Raw genomic sequence first — 17,500 nt, 5'->3', positions numbered from 1 at the left:
GGGGCAGTGGCGTTAGTTCCACCTGGGAACTCTGGTATCGGAACTGGGAGGAGCTGTGCGAGCGCCTCTGCCGGGCCCTGCGCATGGACCGCCGGGGGAAACCATCGATCTTCTCAGCGTTTGGAACGGAGAAGCCGGTGGTGGGCGACGTGGGGCTGGACGGAGGGAGTTTGGTGCTCTCCATATCACAGATCACCGCCGGGGTGTGGAACTTACTTCAGAATTGTTTATATGCCCAGTTCTGTCCTATGGTCAAGCTGTGGGATAAATAGAAAAACGGTTAAAAAAAACACCATTTTAAAAACGGTGACTGGCTGCTTTGGTAATTCAGTTTAACATGGGTTATATGGGATAATGTAGGCTAAGTGATTGGCCTATGATTCGTTTGCCCGTAACAAGCAAGATGTGAGATCAACTTAATTGGTTAGGCATCAGATAGGCTACTTCTAGACACGTGGGTCCTATTTGCTTGGGCTGCTGTTGTGTCATCCTGTTGCCCATTCAGGCCATTCTGACATTTCGTTCCCATTGGCAAAATCCCTCATATATACACAATACACACCTGAATAGATACGTCGTGCAAAATCCTCATGAAACGGGCCAGTTTAGAAGCTATCCTTAAACTCCAGATCCATAATGTAAGCGAAAGTTTATAGGCTTAGTGGCGGGCAGCACAGTCCTACTGTCCGGCTTATTAGGACTATTGCATCAATATTTCACAGACAAGAGGATATCTTGCTTAGGTTTCTATCTGCCGATGAACCGTATTTAAAACTCTTAGTTTTTTTTTCCCAGAGGTTGTGCATCTGTAGTAGTCTGAAGAATTGATGCCGAATCGCCCGTCCTAGCGGGTGAATTATGATCTCATACCATGATTCCTGCCATCCCTTTACAGACGGTGCCTTGTCGACAGAATATGTAATTGGTTATGCCCAACAGAAAAATAGCCTGGAGCATACAAAAACTGGGATAAAATGATGCTACTTTCCCACGTCGAGAATGAACTCTAGCTTGATTTCACGAGCCGCAGTGATGTAAAGAATATCCCCAGGCATAAATCCATTTTCGAGCATTCTTTATCTTCCATTAAGTACAGCGCTCGAGAGGACCACCCGTTCGTGTATCATCCGCACTCCGTTGACAAGTGTAACGTACGTAGCTCTGTCATCCAGCTGTTTGCGTTCTTCTCACATCCCTCCCTATAACGAGCCTCCCTCTGCCGGTCGCTCCATCTCATTCATACAAGGAAAACGCGGTCATTTTCCTGCATTCTCTACTTTTGTCTTAGCCTATACTTGTTTATTACCTATGTTGGCTGTTTGCCTCGACTAAGTAGCCACCTTGTGCAGAGCGCTTATATAAATATGATTTATTTATTTTTGACGCATATAGGGTGTCGTCATTCCGGCTGCGTCTCTCCTCCCCTCGCCTTCTCCCTGGTGGGAACGGTGAGCGAGCGTTGTTACGTTGGTTTCAGCGTGCGCAGCTTCGGCACCGGAGCGCCGTGGTCCATTCCTTGGTGAATTTGCTGAAAATGGAAAATTGGCAAATGTGGCCTTCTGAGTCTTACTGCACACAAGGACAACACCCAACACGCTGCTGCCAGTGGGTTTCAGATATATGCAACTTATAACACACAGCCTAAATAACAATGTAGGCCTTTGTTCACTTATGGGTAGTAGCCTAGTCTAATAGGCATGGCAAAAAATAAAACAAAGATCGATTTTGATAGAGAATTGCTAAAAGCTCTGTGAACATTAGAGGTTTTATATACGTCATCGCGTGGTTTGATTGAAGGATGGGGTGAAAAGTAGCCTGTTGTATCCATTATGCAGAAATGTAGAAGTTTCTAGAGTTGATATTGCGTAAATAACACATGGTTGTGTTCCACTGGACATGTTGTGCCTTGTATGCTAAATGGCATTTTCCCTGTTGTAAACACTTAGGCTATTGGCTGTATTACAGCAAGACAGTTAAAAGTCGTTTGGGACAAGAGATTTGCTCATGTATTTTTAAGATACCAGAATTATGAGCATCGTGAAAAAGCGCTGCTGGCTCATATGAACAATAAGAACACAATCGGACCGATCTGCGTCTCACTATAGACTATGGCTCCATCTTGTGGCGTAATGGGAGAAGTTAAAGGAAGTGAAGTTATGAGGTAATGCAATAATGCCATAGCTACAGGCTGTACAATTAAGTGTAACATAAATTAAATCTAAATGTTCATCTAGAAATGGAAAGCTTTACAGTAAACACTGCTGTTACTGAAACTGAGAGGTGGACTGCTCTCACATGGATGGTAAGTGTGAGGTTTGTGAAGGAGAAATGACAGATGAGGGTGAGGTTTGTGAAGGAGAAATGACAGATGACAGGTTCTGCTGCTGTGCTGCAACCTGTCCATTTCTAAGATCTGTCTACAGGTGGTGATACATGGGCTAATGATGATCTGCAGGAAAACAACTGTGGCCCAATATTGCTGGGGAGAGTGCCAGAACAATACTTAAGATGCACAGCAATGTTGCTCAACATGTTGCGTTGTGTATGATCAGTTTATGCCTCTCACCAGGAAGAGCACGGCAGGCTAGAACATGCTCATGAGCCCCACAACTAAACACACTGGAAGCTTTTATTATGACAAGAGAAAGAGGAGGGCGCACGGTCCTCCTGCTTCATTTCTGTTCAGCTGCTTTAATAGCGGCTATAATAGCTTATACACTGCTAGATTTAATCTGAAGATTAACAGAGAATAACATTTAGAACCCCTCTACAATTCTGTTCCTTTAACACATGCAGTAGATTTGCACTGAGAATGAAGAAACGGCATCAGATGTTATGAAATGGATTTATTATAATGTTTTCATTCATCTCTCTTCAGTAAACAGCATAGGCAGGTAGGGCACCACCAGGTTCTGTCTGTATGTACGCCATAACGTAGCACCACATGCTGAGCTATGCAAACCTCTCGACACCATGCAAATGTTTATTTGTTACTAGACACAGCATGTGATGTGTCTGACCATTATTTTCATACACAGTCCACTTCATACACAGTCCACTGAATAAACGGACTTCTCAGTCACGTTGAAGGGTTAGTAGGTCACATGTTGTAGTTAGGCATTGTTGCAGGTCGATTGCTACTGCTAGGATTGCAAATCTGACATTACATTAAGATCCCTGTGGAGGATGGTCTGTACTGTGTATATATGTCACACTATATGTATTATATATGTCACACTATATGTATTATATATGTCACACTTGATTATTGGTCTGACTAACTAATATACAGATAAAATACTTATGTAAGGCTTGGGAGGTCTTGATGGCTCATGTACCTGGACACACGTCTGGCGTCGGGACATCAGGTGACAGTTCTGCTGAGAGAGAGCGCTGGAGGACAGGAATGGAGAGAGAGAGAGAGAGAGAGAGAGAGAGAGAGAGAGAGAGAGAGAGAGAGCGCTGGAGGACAGGAATGGAGAGAGAGAGAGAGAGACAGAGAGAGAGAGAGAGAGAGAGAGAGAGAGCGCTGGAGGACAGGAATGGAGAGAGAGAGAGCAAAAAACATTTCCTTTTACATTGTAAAAAATTTGAAAACATCAGATCAATATATTTTATAATAATAATCCCAAAATTTAGAAATTTACAGAATGACACTCAAATCAAATACTTATTAGGGGAGAGTACCCAACCTTATTACCACTAGTGGCACGATATGTCACAGAATGCCATAAAGCACGAGACAGCTACTAGGCAAGCAATTATATATATTTATCTTTCCTTTCTTTTTGTTTTTCTTTTCTCCATTGTGTGCTAGTGTGTGTATGTTTGGGGGAGGGGATGGAGTGTGCGGCGTGTGTGTGTTCTATGTTCTATTATTTTTATTATTCTCCATAGTCCATGTCAATTGTTATTATTATTATTTACAATTGTTTTGATGTAACTACTGCTTTGGCAACATTGTAACACTTACAGTCATGCCAATAAAGCCCACTGAATTGAAATTGCATTGAAAAATTGAGAGAGAGCTGGAGGACAGGAATAGAGAGAGAGAGAGAGACAGAGAGAGAGAGACAGAGAGAGAGAGGGGGAGAGAGAGAGAGAGAGAGAGAGAGAGAGAGAGAGAGAGGGAGGGAGAGAGAGAGAGAGAGAGACAAAGAGCAAAGCAAAGGATACTGTTAAAAATCTTGGTGTATTAATTGACAGTGATCTAAATTTCAAACTAAACACGGTGAAACAGCTTTTAGTTGCTATGCGGCTCAGCTCTGGAACCAACCTTCGGATGACATTAAAAAGGCCTCAACTGTAGCCAGTTTTAAATCTAGACTTAAGACCAAACTGTTCCCAGATGCTTTCTGCTAACTGCACTGAGTTATAATTTCTGAATCTGTCTTGAAAATTATTCTATCTTGTGTCTTTTATTTTGTCTTTTTAATCATTCTCTATTTTTAAATTATTTTACCTTGTGTGTTTTATGTTTTCTTTTTATTATGATCTTTACTTTTTGAACTATTGTTTGACTATATTGCCCTTCTATGCTTTTATTTGTTATTATTGTTTGGTTTTGTTTATGTAAAGCACATTGTGTATGAAATGCGCTATATAAATAAACTTGACTTGACTAGATATGAGGGACTAAGCACATGGATGTATGGGGTCTTTATCAAGTGTAGATATGAGAGACTAACGTTTGAGTTATTGGGATAATCTAGGTTTCTGCAGTTATTAAGAATAAATAGTCATTTAAAAATCAGACCCACGTGTGATTTTTTTGTGAACATATATAAAATATGAATATGTTAATTCTCCACTTGAACTAGATACCAGGGCCAAGAGTATCATATCTTCACTCACCTCTGCATGGGATCTGTACTCTTTGAGCTCTCAGAGAAAGCACTCATGGTTATCTGATAAGTTTAATATGGAAATGACCATCTGTGGGAACAGTATGTATTCAGTTCACTCATTTCCATACACTCCTGCGGAAGGACAGTGTCTCTGCACACTCAACAGAAAGTAGTTAGCGCAGGATTTAGCACTGCTAATTAGGCTTTTAGCTTGCTAAAAAAAGCTTGTGCCAAAATAAGATCACTAAAAGGTAGTCAAATGATCACTGCTGCCCATTTGAAATGCTAAGTGTGTAACTCAAAGCTGCACTCCTCTCATGACTTCATTACTGTGATATGAAATACTTACCCTCTCTGGCTCTCAGCTTTTCTCAGCATGGGTAGAGCCACTTTAAAGTCTGCTTGCTTCTGTTTGGCAGTAACGTTACTGCTCATTGGTTGAGGGGGCAGATAACGTTACTGCTCATTGGTTGAGGGGGCAGATAACATTACTGCTCATTGGTTGAGGGGGTAGATATGTTGAAGTCCTTGGTTCTTACCTCCGGTCAGGATGGCTCATGTTTTGGGGATAAGAGAGATCTTTCAGGGTGGAGAGGTGAGCCCCGAGGCATCGTCACACAAAAACACGCTGGTGTTTTTAACCGGCAGACTCTACACTCCTGTGCAACAGTATTGCACGCAGCTTATCAGCCTGATACATCAGCTGTTCAGCCAAATTTCTCAGGTGTGCTCGGTGTGGTGTGTGTACGTTTCTCAGGTGTGCTCGGTGTGGTGTGTGTCTTTCAAAAGGCAATACATTACAATTGCAAGACCAAACATATACTCAACCTTCTAACAGGGCAGGGAGTTGGAAATTGGTTGGAAACACTGCTTAATGTTTTCATCATTTTCAACACAGAAAATAGAGAATGGCATGCATTTTGTATGCATATACCTAAACTGATGAGTAACTGATTTGTTTTTATCTGTATTTGCTATTGCAGAAATGTTTTAATGTATTGCACTACAGTAAAATACCTCAACCTGACTATATTCTGGAACACTGAGTCTGTAACTGTAAGCTCGCTGTCTGCCATATGCTGGGTTGATTTGTCTACCTTTTAAATATCTATTTGCACTTGTCTAGTGGTTAGTCTTATGTTCAATGTATGCTTAGTGTGTGTCAAATCTTGTTTTAATACTGCACATTGGAGTATGGGAGAAACACAATTTCAGTCTGCTGTGTAATGTACTGTTGCATGGTTTGATTGACTTGAACTAAAATCTAATGTTCTATAATCTAAAGTTGTCATTCACTATGGATAAAAGCATCTGCTATATACCATAACAAATGCTGTTGTTGTTGACCCAACTTCTGATCAAAACTGACAATTATATTTCTATATGGCCCTGGCCATTTGTGTTGTGTGAACATGGTAATGGATAAACGCATCTGCTATATAAAATAACAAATGCTATTGTTGTTGACCCTACTTTAAGTGCAACTTAAAATTGACAAAATTGACAATTATATTTCTATATGGCCCTGGCAATTTGTGTTGTGTGGACAGTCGTGCAGCTATCTGGTGTAACAGGTGGATTGAAGCCAATACTTTGGTACAGGAGTGTACAGGGCGGGCAGGCAGTGTACTGGCGTGGTCTGGCATGGCGTGGTCTTACGTGACACTGTACTACGCAGGTCCTGAGCAGGAGCAGGAGGAGGAGCAGGAGGAGCAGGAGCAGGAGGAAAGGAGCACGGTGGGCCAGCTGATGCTATTAAACTGATGTTTTATTTGGGGCACTCAGAGAGACAATGGCGGAAAAACACAAAAAATGATATTTTGTCTTTTTCAAAGTGAGTTAACAGACAAACAAAATGTGTTATATTATATAATTTAACGGTTACTATTAGCCCCAAGACGTTGTAATCGTCAAGGAATCAGGTGCAATCAGGACAAAAACAGAGACAAGCTGAAGCTGGCGGTGCCCACGGATAACAGACAGGCTCTGCGTTACATACTGTACTGTTTACAGTGCTTACCCGTAAAATACGCAGGTGAAAAGCGAAATGAGTTAATCGATTTAGTTGTTAACCGTCTTTCTTTTGTGATATTACTTACAAATTCAAAAGAACACTTTGTTTCACTACAGCAAGAACTGACTGGAGCATCTACCACATGTTCTCTGGTTCACAGGCAGGCAAACATCATTTGAGATGTAAACACTCCTAATGACGGCAGACGGGTGCGGCTGTCGTTAGCGATAGTATTCATCCTGATGGAAGCGAGCGGCGCTGGCGTAGCGCTGATAGGGCGGGCCCGACCTGGCTAGGGGGGGTGGCGGCGGCGGTGGCACAGGGCGGCCGCGGGCGAGCGGGTGGCGTGAGGACGGCATGGGCGGGCCGGGCATGGGCCGGACGGGGCTGCGGTCCCGGTAGAGGTGCGGAGGCGGGGGAGGGGGCAGCAGGCGGCGCTCGAGGGGCGACTCGTACGGGCTCATGGCGGCTCGGCGCGGGGGACGCTCGTAGAGGGACGGGGGCGGAGGCGGGGGAGGGGCGTGGTAGTCGTACGGGGCGTCGTAGACGGAGCGCGGCGGCCGCATGCGCATGGGGTGCGGCGGGGGCAGGGCAGGCGGCCGCAGGCGCCCAGGCGGGGGGGGCAGGGGGTGGTTTAGGGGCCGATTACGCAGAGGCGGGGGGGGCAGGGGGTGGTTTAGGGGACGATTACGCAGAGGCGGGTAGGGCCGCATCAGGTCGCCGGGCGGCGGCGGGTACGGCCGAGGGGGGCCGGGCGGGTAGTGGTGCTCTGGGAACTGGTCAGGGGCCCTCTTGCCCGGGTTGGTGTGGGACAGCGACACGAAGATGGTCTGGCCCTCCAGGCGCGAGTGGTTGAGCTTCTCGATGGCCTCGGCGGCCTCCTTGTGCCGCTGCATGTGCACGAAGGCGTACTTCTTCAGCACGTCGCACTCCAGAACCTTGCCGAACTCCTGGAAGAGCTCGCGGATCTTCAGCGCCGTGACGCCTTCGGGCAGGTTGCCCACGTGGATCTTGGTGGCGTTGCGCACCCTGGTGGTGGCGAACTGCACCGTCATGCTGAAGCCGTGCAGCTTGTGCTTGTTGAGCGCAGCCACCGCCTTCTTAGCGTCCTCCTCCTCGCTCATGTGCACGAAGCCGTAGTTGGAGATGATGTCGCAGTCGATCACGGCGCCGTACTTCTCAAAGAGCTCTCGCAGCTCCTCCTCCGTAGTGGAGGTGCTCACGTTACCCACAAACACTTTCACCATCGTGGACAAACCCGGTGCAGTCCAGGGGTCTGCTCACTCATACACACACACACACACACACACACACACACACCTCTCTCTCAGGACTGAAAAAGGTCTGCCACTGTCAGCAGTGTTCCTATGACAAAGACTGGATCCTGAAAAAGACAGAAGTGTGCTCATTTAGAACCTTCAGTGGTGATATCCAAGTCAGGTTTGCTTATTGAACGTCACTTTTAAACAACACAAGGCTGCAGGGCTGTCCATGCTTAGAGTAGAGTAACAATAAATAACATGTCAATTAAAATGTCACATGTTCAGTCTACAGAAATGCTTAAGAATGAGGATGTATTAAGTTACAACACAACAGGGGCTCAAATCATAGACAGTAAAAGGTTCTAATATAGCGGAGGTCTTCCTCCTTCCAAGTTGCCTCTGAAGCACTTGAACTGTGTGCATTCATGACAATTATGACATGACAATTACTAACTTTTCCGCAATTAGGATAGTTTCACACAAAGAAAAATGGTATCAGAAGCTAAATTCATATCAAAGCAAATGGATACACATTCCTAAAAAACTAGAGGCGTAGAGCAACACAACAGTGTATTGATAAATGGCCTTTGCGGAACTGGTTTTACAGGAATGACAGTAACATTCCGCATGCTCTTAACAACAGTAACCTTCTGGCATACTGTTAAAAATTGGCGCTTTTTGCTTCCCTGACTAGATAGCTAGCAGTGTTTGTCCAATATGAAGGACAGCGTGATGTTACACAACTGTAACAAAGATTCTATAACCGTCTCTGACTGTAAACTCCGATTAGAAGCTGTTGACTTTAGCCTTCTGATAAGACAACGAGATAAGTAACACCCCTAGCCTGACGAGCCAGGCTATAACACCCCCAATTATCACCACTTTTGTTCAGAAATTCTAAAACAACGATGTTTAACACTTCAAAATAACATTTGCTAAATTAACCTTACATTTTTCAGTAGCCATAGGTGTGTAGATTTGAAGAAAATCTGGTTTGGTTCTTAACGGGAGCATTTACTGCCTGAAATATCCGATTTTGTTTACCACGCTCTGAGTTATAGTGCTGGCCTGATGGGTCGCCTATTTACACCGTTTTCAACGGCACATGAACGGTTAGACCGAGAATTCTCGTCATGAAATTAAAATTCCACTGGAGCTCCAAGCGGTTGTGTACACGCAGCCTTACAACACTGTTTACAGCTCTTCGAGTCACGGTAAAATGTAATTTTTGGTACATAGCTAAGATACACCTATGGTGTGGGTGGTTGCGTTTCTTTAGGAGTCACTGTCTTGGTTTGTATAGAAATGGATATTAAGTGACACATACACGCAAGACGGTGGAAATACGGGACCGACGGTAATAGGGGGAGTTCCGAGTAAGCTGTAAAATGCTTGTCTACGTCGGCCAACCTTAGCAATTAATACACAATAGCAATCAATGGCTAATGTTAGCCAATGCTATTTCGGAGCAATGCTAATTGTGGCAATTCGCCAATCTGCAACCCCGTTTAAAAATCTGAATTGTTTTGTTTAACAGTGACTATACTGTTACACATTTACAATGTGTCTTTTACAGCCAAATCAAGAACAATAATTGGCTGAAACAATAATATCGCTCCTAGGAAGCTAGCTTCTATTTGGTTACCGACCTGGTTAACAATAGCTTGGCAAGCTAGCGTTATGCCAGAATGACAGGTTAAATGCTTTGTCACCTATCCCAGTAGAAGTGTAGCACTACTGCAGTTGACCTAATTTTCTTTCCACACAAACACCCGGCACTAGGCTTGTGCAAACCCGTCAACCAGAGACAAATACGTTTATAATCAAGATATATAACCAGACTTTACCTTGCACATTCGCCTGAGGTCTGGAAGCAGCAGCCGACTGAACTTCCGACTTCCGTCTCGAGTCTACTGTAGGCAACTGTAGACTACTTCAGACCACTGTATAACGCCCCCCTCCACACAGGAGTGTAACATACTGTTAACATGCTGATGGTAGCTGGTGGTAGGGTGGTGGTAGCTGGTGGTAGCGTGGTGGTAGCTAGTATTAGCTGATGGTAGCTGGTGGTAGGGTGGTGGTAGCTGGTGGTAGCTGATGGTAGCTGGTGGTAGAGTGGTGGTAGCTGGTGGTAGCTGGTGGTAGGCCTACTGTATCTCAAGATCCTTTAAGTAATGGAAGGTAGGCCACTGCGAGTCATTCTAGGCGTGGCAGCCGGCAGGTGTTTCTTATAATGCATAAAGTTCTACAAACACTGGCATTAATGAACGAACAAACAAACACTTCACTACGATGAAATATGAGAGTAGCCTATTTAATTCACTGTCAATATTTATTAAGCATAAATGATTATCTGTTATAGGCAAAAGAGCAATAACATCAAAATGTCAAATGCCTTATACCATGGTATTGGTCTTTTAATCAGACCAGATACATGATATCATGTGCTTGGGAGGAATGATTGATGAACCAGTAGAGCTCGTGCCCACCCCCTCCATAACGTCTCCTCTCTATTCACCAACACACAGATCTCATGCCCACCCCCTCTCTCTTCACCAACACACAGATCTCATGCCCACCCCCTCTCTCTTCACCAACACACAGATCTCATGCCCATCCCCTCTCTATTCACCAACACACAGATCTCATGCCCACCCCCTCCATAACGTCTCCTCTCTATTCACCAACACACAGATCTCATGCCCACCCCCTCTCTCTTCACCAACACACAGATCTCGTGGCCACCCCCTCCATAACGTCTCCTCTCTCTTCTGACAGAGTTGGGGTGGCGGTTCGGCTGCCTTGTCAGACTGTCATCACTGAGAGAGTGAGGAGGCGTCCATGTGTCTGGGGAATGTTCCGCGTTGAAGGATGCACCGTACGTCCTGAGGAACAGACTTTACTGAGACCTGTGGAACCAATCAGTGTTCAGTGCCAGAGTCTCCAACCTGCTCATTGTGTGTGCCTACTGCAGATTACAATGTGTCTGTCTGACTCAATGCAACATTCATTACCCAGTGTGCAGTGTGTGTGTGAGAGTAAGGCTCCTGGTTTAAAGAGAGTGTGTGTCTGTGTGTGTGTGAGATTAAGGCTCCTAGTTTAAAGAGAGTGTGTGTCTGTGAGAGAGAGTAAAAAGGCTCCTAGTTTAAAGAGAGTGTGTGTCTGTGAGAGAGAGTAAAAAGGCTCCTAGTTTAAAGAGAGTGTGTGTCTGTGAGAGAGTAAAAAGGCTCCTAGTTTAAAGAGTGTGTGTCTGTGTGTGAGATTAAGGCTCCTGGTTTGAAAAGAGTGTGTCTGTGTGTGTGTGTGTGAGAGAGATTAAGGCTCCTGGTTTGAAGAGAGTGTGTGTGTGTGTGATTAAGGCTCCTGGTTTTGAGAGTGTGTGTGTGTGTGTGTGTGTGTGAGATTAAGGCTCCTGGTTTGAAGAGAGTGTGTGTGTGTGTGTGTGTGTGTGAGATTAAGGCTCCTGGTTTGAAGAGAGTGGTGTCACACTGTCTCCGTCCTCCTGGTTAAGAGCAGATGCAGAGCTGTGCAGCCCAATCTGGTTCTAAAGGGGTTTTGGTAGCGGAACCAGAACCTTACATTACAACAAAGTGTGTGTGTGTGTGTGTGTGTGTGTGTGTGTGTGTGTGTGGTTATCAAGCTATTCAGAGACAACACGTGACTCAACCACACAGGAACTCGTTCAAACATATTTATTCATATAATAATATTAATAGTAATGATAATAATCATTATTTTCTCCAGAGAAAGGCAACGAAACTCACTCCAGTGCAGCACAGTAACTCCACCCAGCAACTCGTAATTACATTACAATTCACCAATAATTCATCAATTGGCCCTTAATTAGTATCTCAGATAAATGAGCCCTGCTGTAGGAAAAACAGAGAGAAAAAATCAACAAAGAGAAGGACGACAAAATGAAACTAAACAAACTGGTTTGGGGCGCTGTGAGTAGGAGTCCTGGTGTGGGCGTGGCGGAGCCAGGATCGTGGCGCTTCACGTCCCTCAGGTGAGACGGGCCCGGAGAGGAAGCCACGGAGACAGGTGAGACAGCTCCACCAATCAGCAAATAGTAACAGGTTCAGCTACTCTGTGCTGCCATTGGCTGGATAAAGAACCAATGGGAGCGTGATAAGCTTTTTTGAAAAAAAAAAAAAAAAAAAACAGCTCTATGAGAAATTGTCCAGCCATGACGGGTGACTGAGGCGTCTACATTCAGGGTATCAGACTGCAAATGGAACGGTGTCAGAACACTCACAGTCGCGGGGGGTTCGGAGTGAAGTTGCTCAAGACAGACAGTGTTTCTCCACGACTACGCCCCCTGGTGGGGAAAGGTGGGGAGATGTTCAGGGTGAGGGGAAGGGCCAGCTCATGTGCTGATGAACTGGGAAGATGTGTCTTCTTTTTTGATAAAAGAAAAACCAGACAATATTGTTTCACAAAAGTTCCTGTTTTTTTTTTATGTGTGTCTTGAAGAACATAATGCGCATAGAACAATCAGCACTGTACGTTCTCCAATCAGCACTGTACGTTCTCCAATCAGCACTGTACGTTCTCCAAAATAGAGAATTATCATCAAGTCCAACAACAACAGAAAAGTGAGAGAACCAAACTAAACAAAAGAGTGAACAAACACAAAGAAAACAGCCGCGTGGAGCCAGACAACCCAAACCAGAGAGAGAAAGAGACGACCTCCCCCAGAAAGAAAGATCATTTTCAATTATCTATACACATACACACATACACACACACACACACACAGACACACACAAACACACAACCTCGCCCAGCATCGTCTGTCAAAGTTCCAGTCCATCTTCCTGCAGTCTACTCCTCTCAAACACCTCCAACTGATGATGATGATGATGATATGATGATGATATAAAGGTCCATCGGTCTCACTGACCATCCTCCACAGGTGCACTGACCATCCTCCACAGGTGCACTGACCATCCTCCACAGGTGTACTGACCATCCTCCACAGGTGTACCCCATTCTCTTCTGCCCATCCCTCCAGGGCCGTCAGGTGGGCGGGGGGTCATCGTGTCCCCTGCTGCCCCCATCCTCTACCGGCCCTCTTCACAGCTTGAGCTCGTTGGCGATCTTGGAGGCGATGTTCTTGAAGGCGATGGAGGTTCCGGCGATGCGCTTGAAGCGGACGCCGTTGAGGGACAGGCGGGGCAGCTTGCACACCTCCATCTCCCACTGGACGAAGTCCTCGCGCAGCGGGCTGCCGCTGATGCACTGCAGCAGGAAGCGCTCGCGCGACTCATACTCGCAGCTGTTGGCGTCCAGCACCTTGCGGATCTCCTTCATCATGTCCGCCGGCTCCATGGACGACGTGGTCTTCATGTTCCAGGTGAAGCGGAGCGAGCGGGGCTTGTCCTTGGCCGCGTACAGACCCGCGGGACTGGCCAGCCCGGTGCCCGGCGAGCGCGACAGCGTGTCTCTGTTCTCGTCACCGCCCGAGCCCAGCGTGCCGCCCTTCTCAATCTTATCCGCCGTGCTCAGCATGGGTCTGGAGGAGAGGGGGAAGAGAGAGAGAACAAGAGAGAGAGGAAGAGAGAGAACAAGAGAGAGAGAGAGAGAGAGAGAGAGAGAGAGAGAGTGAGAGAGAGAGAACAAGAGAGAGAGAGAGAGAGGAAGAGAGAGAACAAGAGAGAACAAGAGAGAGAACAAGAGAGAGAGAGAACAAGAGAGAGAGAGGAAGAGAGAGAACAAGAGAGAGAGAGAGAGAGAGAGAGAGAACAAGAGAGAGAGAGAGGAAGAGAGAGAACAAGAGAGAGAGAGAGAGAGAGAGAGAGAGAGAGAACAAGAGAGAGAGAGAGAGCAAAAGAGAGAACAAGAGAGAGAGAGCAAAAGAGAGAGAGTAAGATGGAGAGAAATAGTGAGTGAGAAAAAAAAGAGATAAAAAAGAGATGAGATGAGATCAACATATGACCAGCAGGGAGGAGGAGAAACCAGAGATGATCTCCCAGAGAGGCAGAGAGAAGGCTTCAGGTCCACTCTGGAGCTGAGCTGAGCTTAATGCCCACGTTTGGTCAGTGACAGACCGCACTGCATACTGCATAAAGCCAAAGCCTTCTCTTTCCCGCTCACCTCCCCCCCCCCCCCCTCTCTCTCACACACACACACACACACACACACACACACACACACACACACACATCTCAAACAAACACATCACACAATAAACAACAAATGCACTATGAATATATAACAATGATGGTTCTTTACGATGCAAAGCTACAATGCAGTCAAATGCCAATGGCTGAAAATCATATTTTCATGTGACACTAAGAAATCGATTACTTAGCATGTGTGTGTGTGTTTGAGTTAACTTTGCAGCCTACGATTGTGTGTGCATTAGTGAAGTAATAACAGAGTGAATGTGCACAAGTGATGCTCCTTGTGTAAGGCAGAATGACAAGGAGTGAGTGTGTCGAGTCAACAATTAAATATGTTCATGCTTAATTGGATGACAAAACCAATGGCCAATCAGGGCATCCTACGTGAGTGTTTGTCTACTGATTACATGATTGGCTGGCTGAGTCACTGCTGGTGTTTGATTGGTTGGTTGTGTTGATGGGCGGGCGGGAGTTCTCACCTGCAGGCCTCATCACGCCCCTCGCTCTCATAGGGGTTCCTCAAAGAAAACCAGTACAAGTTTAGAACCCTCATCTCATAGACTCCTCCTCCTCAGAACTCTCATCTCATTGACTCCTCCCCAGTACAAGTTTAGAACCCTGATCTCATAGACCTCCCCAGTACAAGTTTAGAACCCTCATCTCATAGACTCCTCCTCCCCAGTACAAGTTTAGAACCCTCATCTCATAGACTCCTCCTCCTTAGAACCCTGATCTCATAGACTCCTCCCCAGTACAAGTTTAGAACCCTGATCTCATAGACTCCTCCCCAGTACAAGTTTAGAACCCTCATCTCATAGACTCCTCCTCAGACCTCTCACTGTTCCACCGGCCAGTTAGTCAGTCTTATTAGCAGCACTGAGACCCCGCCACCGACACACCTCAACATTCCATTAGCAGTTCTAAAATAGGTGTCTGTCGCCTAAACGTTCCAATGGAACTTGTAGAATGTTGGTGTGTTCAAAAATAGGTTTGTGTCTGTTGCCTAAACGTTCCAATGGAACTTGTATAATGTTGGTGTGTTCTTAAATAGGTTTGTGTCTGTTGCCTAAATGTTCCAATGGAACGTGTAGAATGTTGGTGTGTTCTTAAATAGGTTTGTGTCTGTTGCCTAAATGTTCCAATGGAACGTGTAGAATGTTGGTGTGTTCTTAAATAGGTTTGTGTCTGTTGCCTAAACGTTCCAATGGAACGTGTAGAATGTTGGTGTGTTCTATATCTCTCAGCAGGTGTTACCTGCTGCCACAACACATAGAACATGTAATGTGAATCATTTGTATCCAACTCTAGGTCACTTTAGAGTTAAGACATTTTATAAGTGAAATGTGAGGTGATACAAACTGATGTTTCAAACCTCACAGGAAAGTGTAGTTCTTGATAGAGGACTATGCTGAATGTGTGTGTGTGTGTGTGTGTGTGTGTGTGTGTGTGTGTGTGTGTGTGTGTGTGTGTGTGAAGGTGTGTCCTGGCTTGTCTGTGTTAACACCCCTGTGCTAAATCCCTCTGGGTTAATGCCCCTCCACCAACACGAACAGAGTTCGATAAAGAGCAACAGGTAAATAAAGATGCTTTCCCCTTCATAAAGCTGCACTCTGCAGAGTTGATAAAGAGCAACAGGTAAATAAAGATGCTTTCCCCCTCATAAAGCTGCACTCTGCCTCTGCACCCCTCGCCACCAAGCCTGCATAGCAGAACAAACACACACACACACACACACCCTCTCACTCTTTCTAACACACATTCATACTCCCTCTCTCTTTCTGACACACACACACACACACACACTCCGTCTCTTTCATTCTAACAAACGCACGCATATGTATATCAGAAACATAACTAATAGTTGAATCCTGATATATGTAAGAAACATAACTAATAGTTAAATCCTGATGTAAGAAACATAACTAATAGTTGAATCCTGGTGTAAGAAACATAACTAATAGTTGAATCCTGGTGTAAGAAACATAACTAATAGTTGAATCCTGATATATGTCAGAAACATAACTAATAGTTGAATCCTGATATATGTGTCCAAGACATAACTAATAGTTAAATGCTGATATATGTGTCCAAGACATAACTAATAGTTGAATCCTGATATGTGTGTAAGAGACATAACTAACTAATAGCTGAATCCTGATTATCAGTCTGATGCCCAATACTTTCCAGACCAACAAGTGTGAACCTGAATCCATCACTATCCATGTGCACTTTGCAGGGTACTGTAGTGCACATCTGGTAATCACAAAGGGCTGGCCCCAGCTCAGCTACTTCCTATGCAATATGCATCTTCACCACCAGGGGTCTCCATGCATCTTACTGAGGGGGGACCTGAACAACCCAAACTCTGAATGGGGCATGTACTGTACCAACCTGGGTGGCAGACTCTGAATGGGGCATGTACTGTACCAACCTGGGTGGCAGACTCTGAATGGGGCATGTACTGTACCAACCTGGGTGGCAGACAAGTAAGGCCCAAACTGACCCAGAAGCGCTTTAGATTCAGCCTGGTCTAAGAGTGGATATGGCATCATTAGCCTGGACTAAGAGTGGATAATAGCCTGTTCTAAGCGTTGAGGTAGCCATCATTAGTCTGATCTAAGAGTGGGGGTTGCTTGCATTAGCTTGGACTAAGAAAGAGGGGGTGACTAGCATTAGCCTGGCCTAAGACAGGGCCGTCAAACTAGCTGGGTGGAGCTTCTTAAACCCGTCAGGCCTGTTCCCCACACAACTCATAAGCACCCATTATCCGTGGCAACCACAGCTCACCCTGAGGGACGTCAGCCCTACCACCCACTTCTGTAACCTTCCTCTATGATGTCAACGTCTGTCATCAGATGACTAAGGCTAGCTTCACCTTTACACAGACCTCGAGCGCTAATCTATCTGCCTTTGGGATCATGTCCCAACACGCCACAATCATCCTATGACATCGTCTCTAAACAAACCGTATTCTGTCGCTCAAATCACCTCGGAGCACGCCTATGACCGCCTATGACATCACCCTCAACCACACCTTAAGCTCCCAGTCAAACACACCTTAATCTCTTGCATGTATCCCTGTCATCACTTCCCAAGCCTGACTAATCTACATCAGCTCTTGCATCCCTTAGCTGGGTGCGTGTGGAGTTTAGTGTACAGTAGGGGTCACACGGGCCCACACCCGGCCGGTCTCGGCCCCTTCTCAGCTCTGCTGGGTGCGTGTGGAAGTGCATTGTGGGTGGTGCCATT

At 45.5% G+C, this 17,500-nt stretch overlaps 3 protein-coding genes across 9 annotated transcripts in view; all 3 read right to left on the bottom strand.

Moving 5' to 3' along the window:
* LOC143111348 (serine/threonine-protein phosphatase 2A 56 kDa regulatory subunit beta isoform-like) overlaps positions 1-1,094 on the bottom strand; it is a 43,165-nt gene extending 42,071 nt beyond the window's left edge. The window contains exons 1-2 of the mRNA XM_076273571.1: positions 563-1,094; positions 1-257 (exon numbers count right to left, since the gene is read on the bottom strand). The exon at positions 1-257 is cut by the window's left edge and continues 9 nt beyond it. Coding sequence (XP_076129686.1) covers positions 1-184 — 184 coding nt within the window. The 5' untranslated portion in view covers positions 185-257; positions 563-1,094. The remainder of the gene's footprint in view (positions 258-562) is intronic.
* Positions 1,095-2,831: 1,737 nt separating this feature from the next.
* Positions 2,832-10,242, bottom strand: LOC143111976 (uncharacterized). The gene is made up of 2 exons (XM_076274222.1): positions 9,971-10,242; positions 2,832-8,245 (listed from the first exon to the last, which is right to left on the bottom strand). Exon 2 carries the CDS (start codon positions 8,106-8,108, stop codon positions 7,083-7,085), a length of 1,026 nt encoding a protein of 341 aa, XP_076130337.1. The 5' UTR covers positions 8,109-8,245; positions 9,971-10,242; the 3' UTR covers positions 2,832-7,082.
* Positions 10,243-11,800: 1,558 nt separating this feature from the next.
* The window catches only part of LOC143112928 (serine/threonine-protein kinase MARK2-like), a 7,718-nt gene continuing 2,018 nt past the window's right edge, over positions 11,801-17,500 (bottom strand). For 2 of the 7 annotated variants that reach the window (XM_076275366.1, XM_076275365.1), the window contains 3 exons: positions 14,884-17,500; positions 14,731-14,815; positions 11,801-13,641 (listed from right to left, as the gene is read on the bottom strand). The exon at positions 14,884-17,500 is cut by the window's right edge. In XM_076275366.1, coding sequence (XP_076131481.1) covers positions 13,203-13,641; positions 14,731-14,815; positions 14,884-14,953 — 594 coding nt within the window. In that variant the 5' untranslated portion in view covers positions 14,954-17,500 and the 3' untranslated portion in view covers positions 11,801-13,202. The remainder of the gene's footprint in view (positions 13,642-14,730; positions 14,816-14,883) is intronic. The other 5 variants (XM_076275361.1, XM_076275360.1, XM_076275363.1 and 2 more) reach the window with 3 other exon arrangements.

This window comes from Alosa pseudoharengus, unplaced genomic scaffold (assembly GCF_046254945.1).
Source record: "Alosa pseudoharengus isolate Yale_2024_CS ecotype anadromous, Long Island Sound unplaced genomic scaffold, YU_APseudo_1.1 YU_APseudo_1.1_scf_8, whole genome shotgun sequence".
NCBI classification, from domain to species: domain Eukaryota; kingdom Metazoa; phylum Chordata; class Actinopteri; order Clupeiformes; family Clupeidae; genus Alosa; species Alosa pseudoharengus.
The sequence above is the reverse complement of the archived record's forward strand: the minus strand, read 5'-3'. Positions and strand labels throughout refer to the sequence as shown.

Bases quoted from the DNA above. Each gene is read 5' to 3' on its own strand.
- LOC143111976 (XM_076274222.1), bottom strand. From the start codon at position 8,108: ATGGTGAAAGTGTTTGTGGGTAACGTGAGCACCTCCACTACGGAGGAG.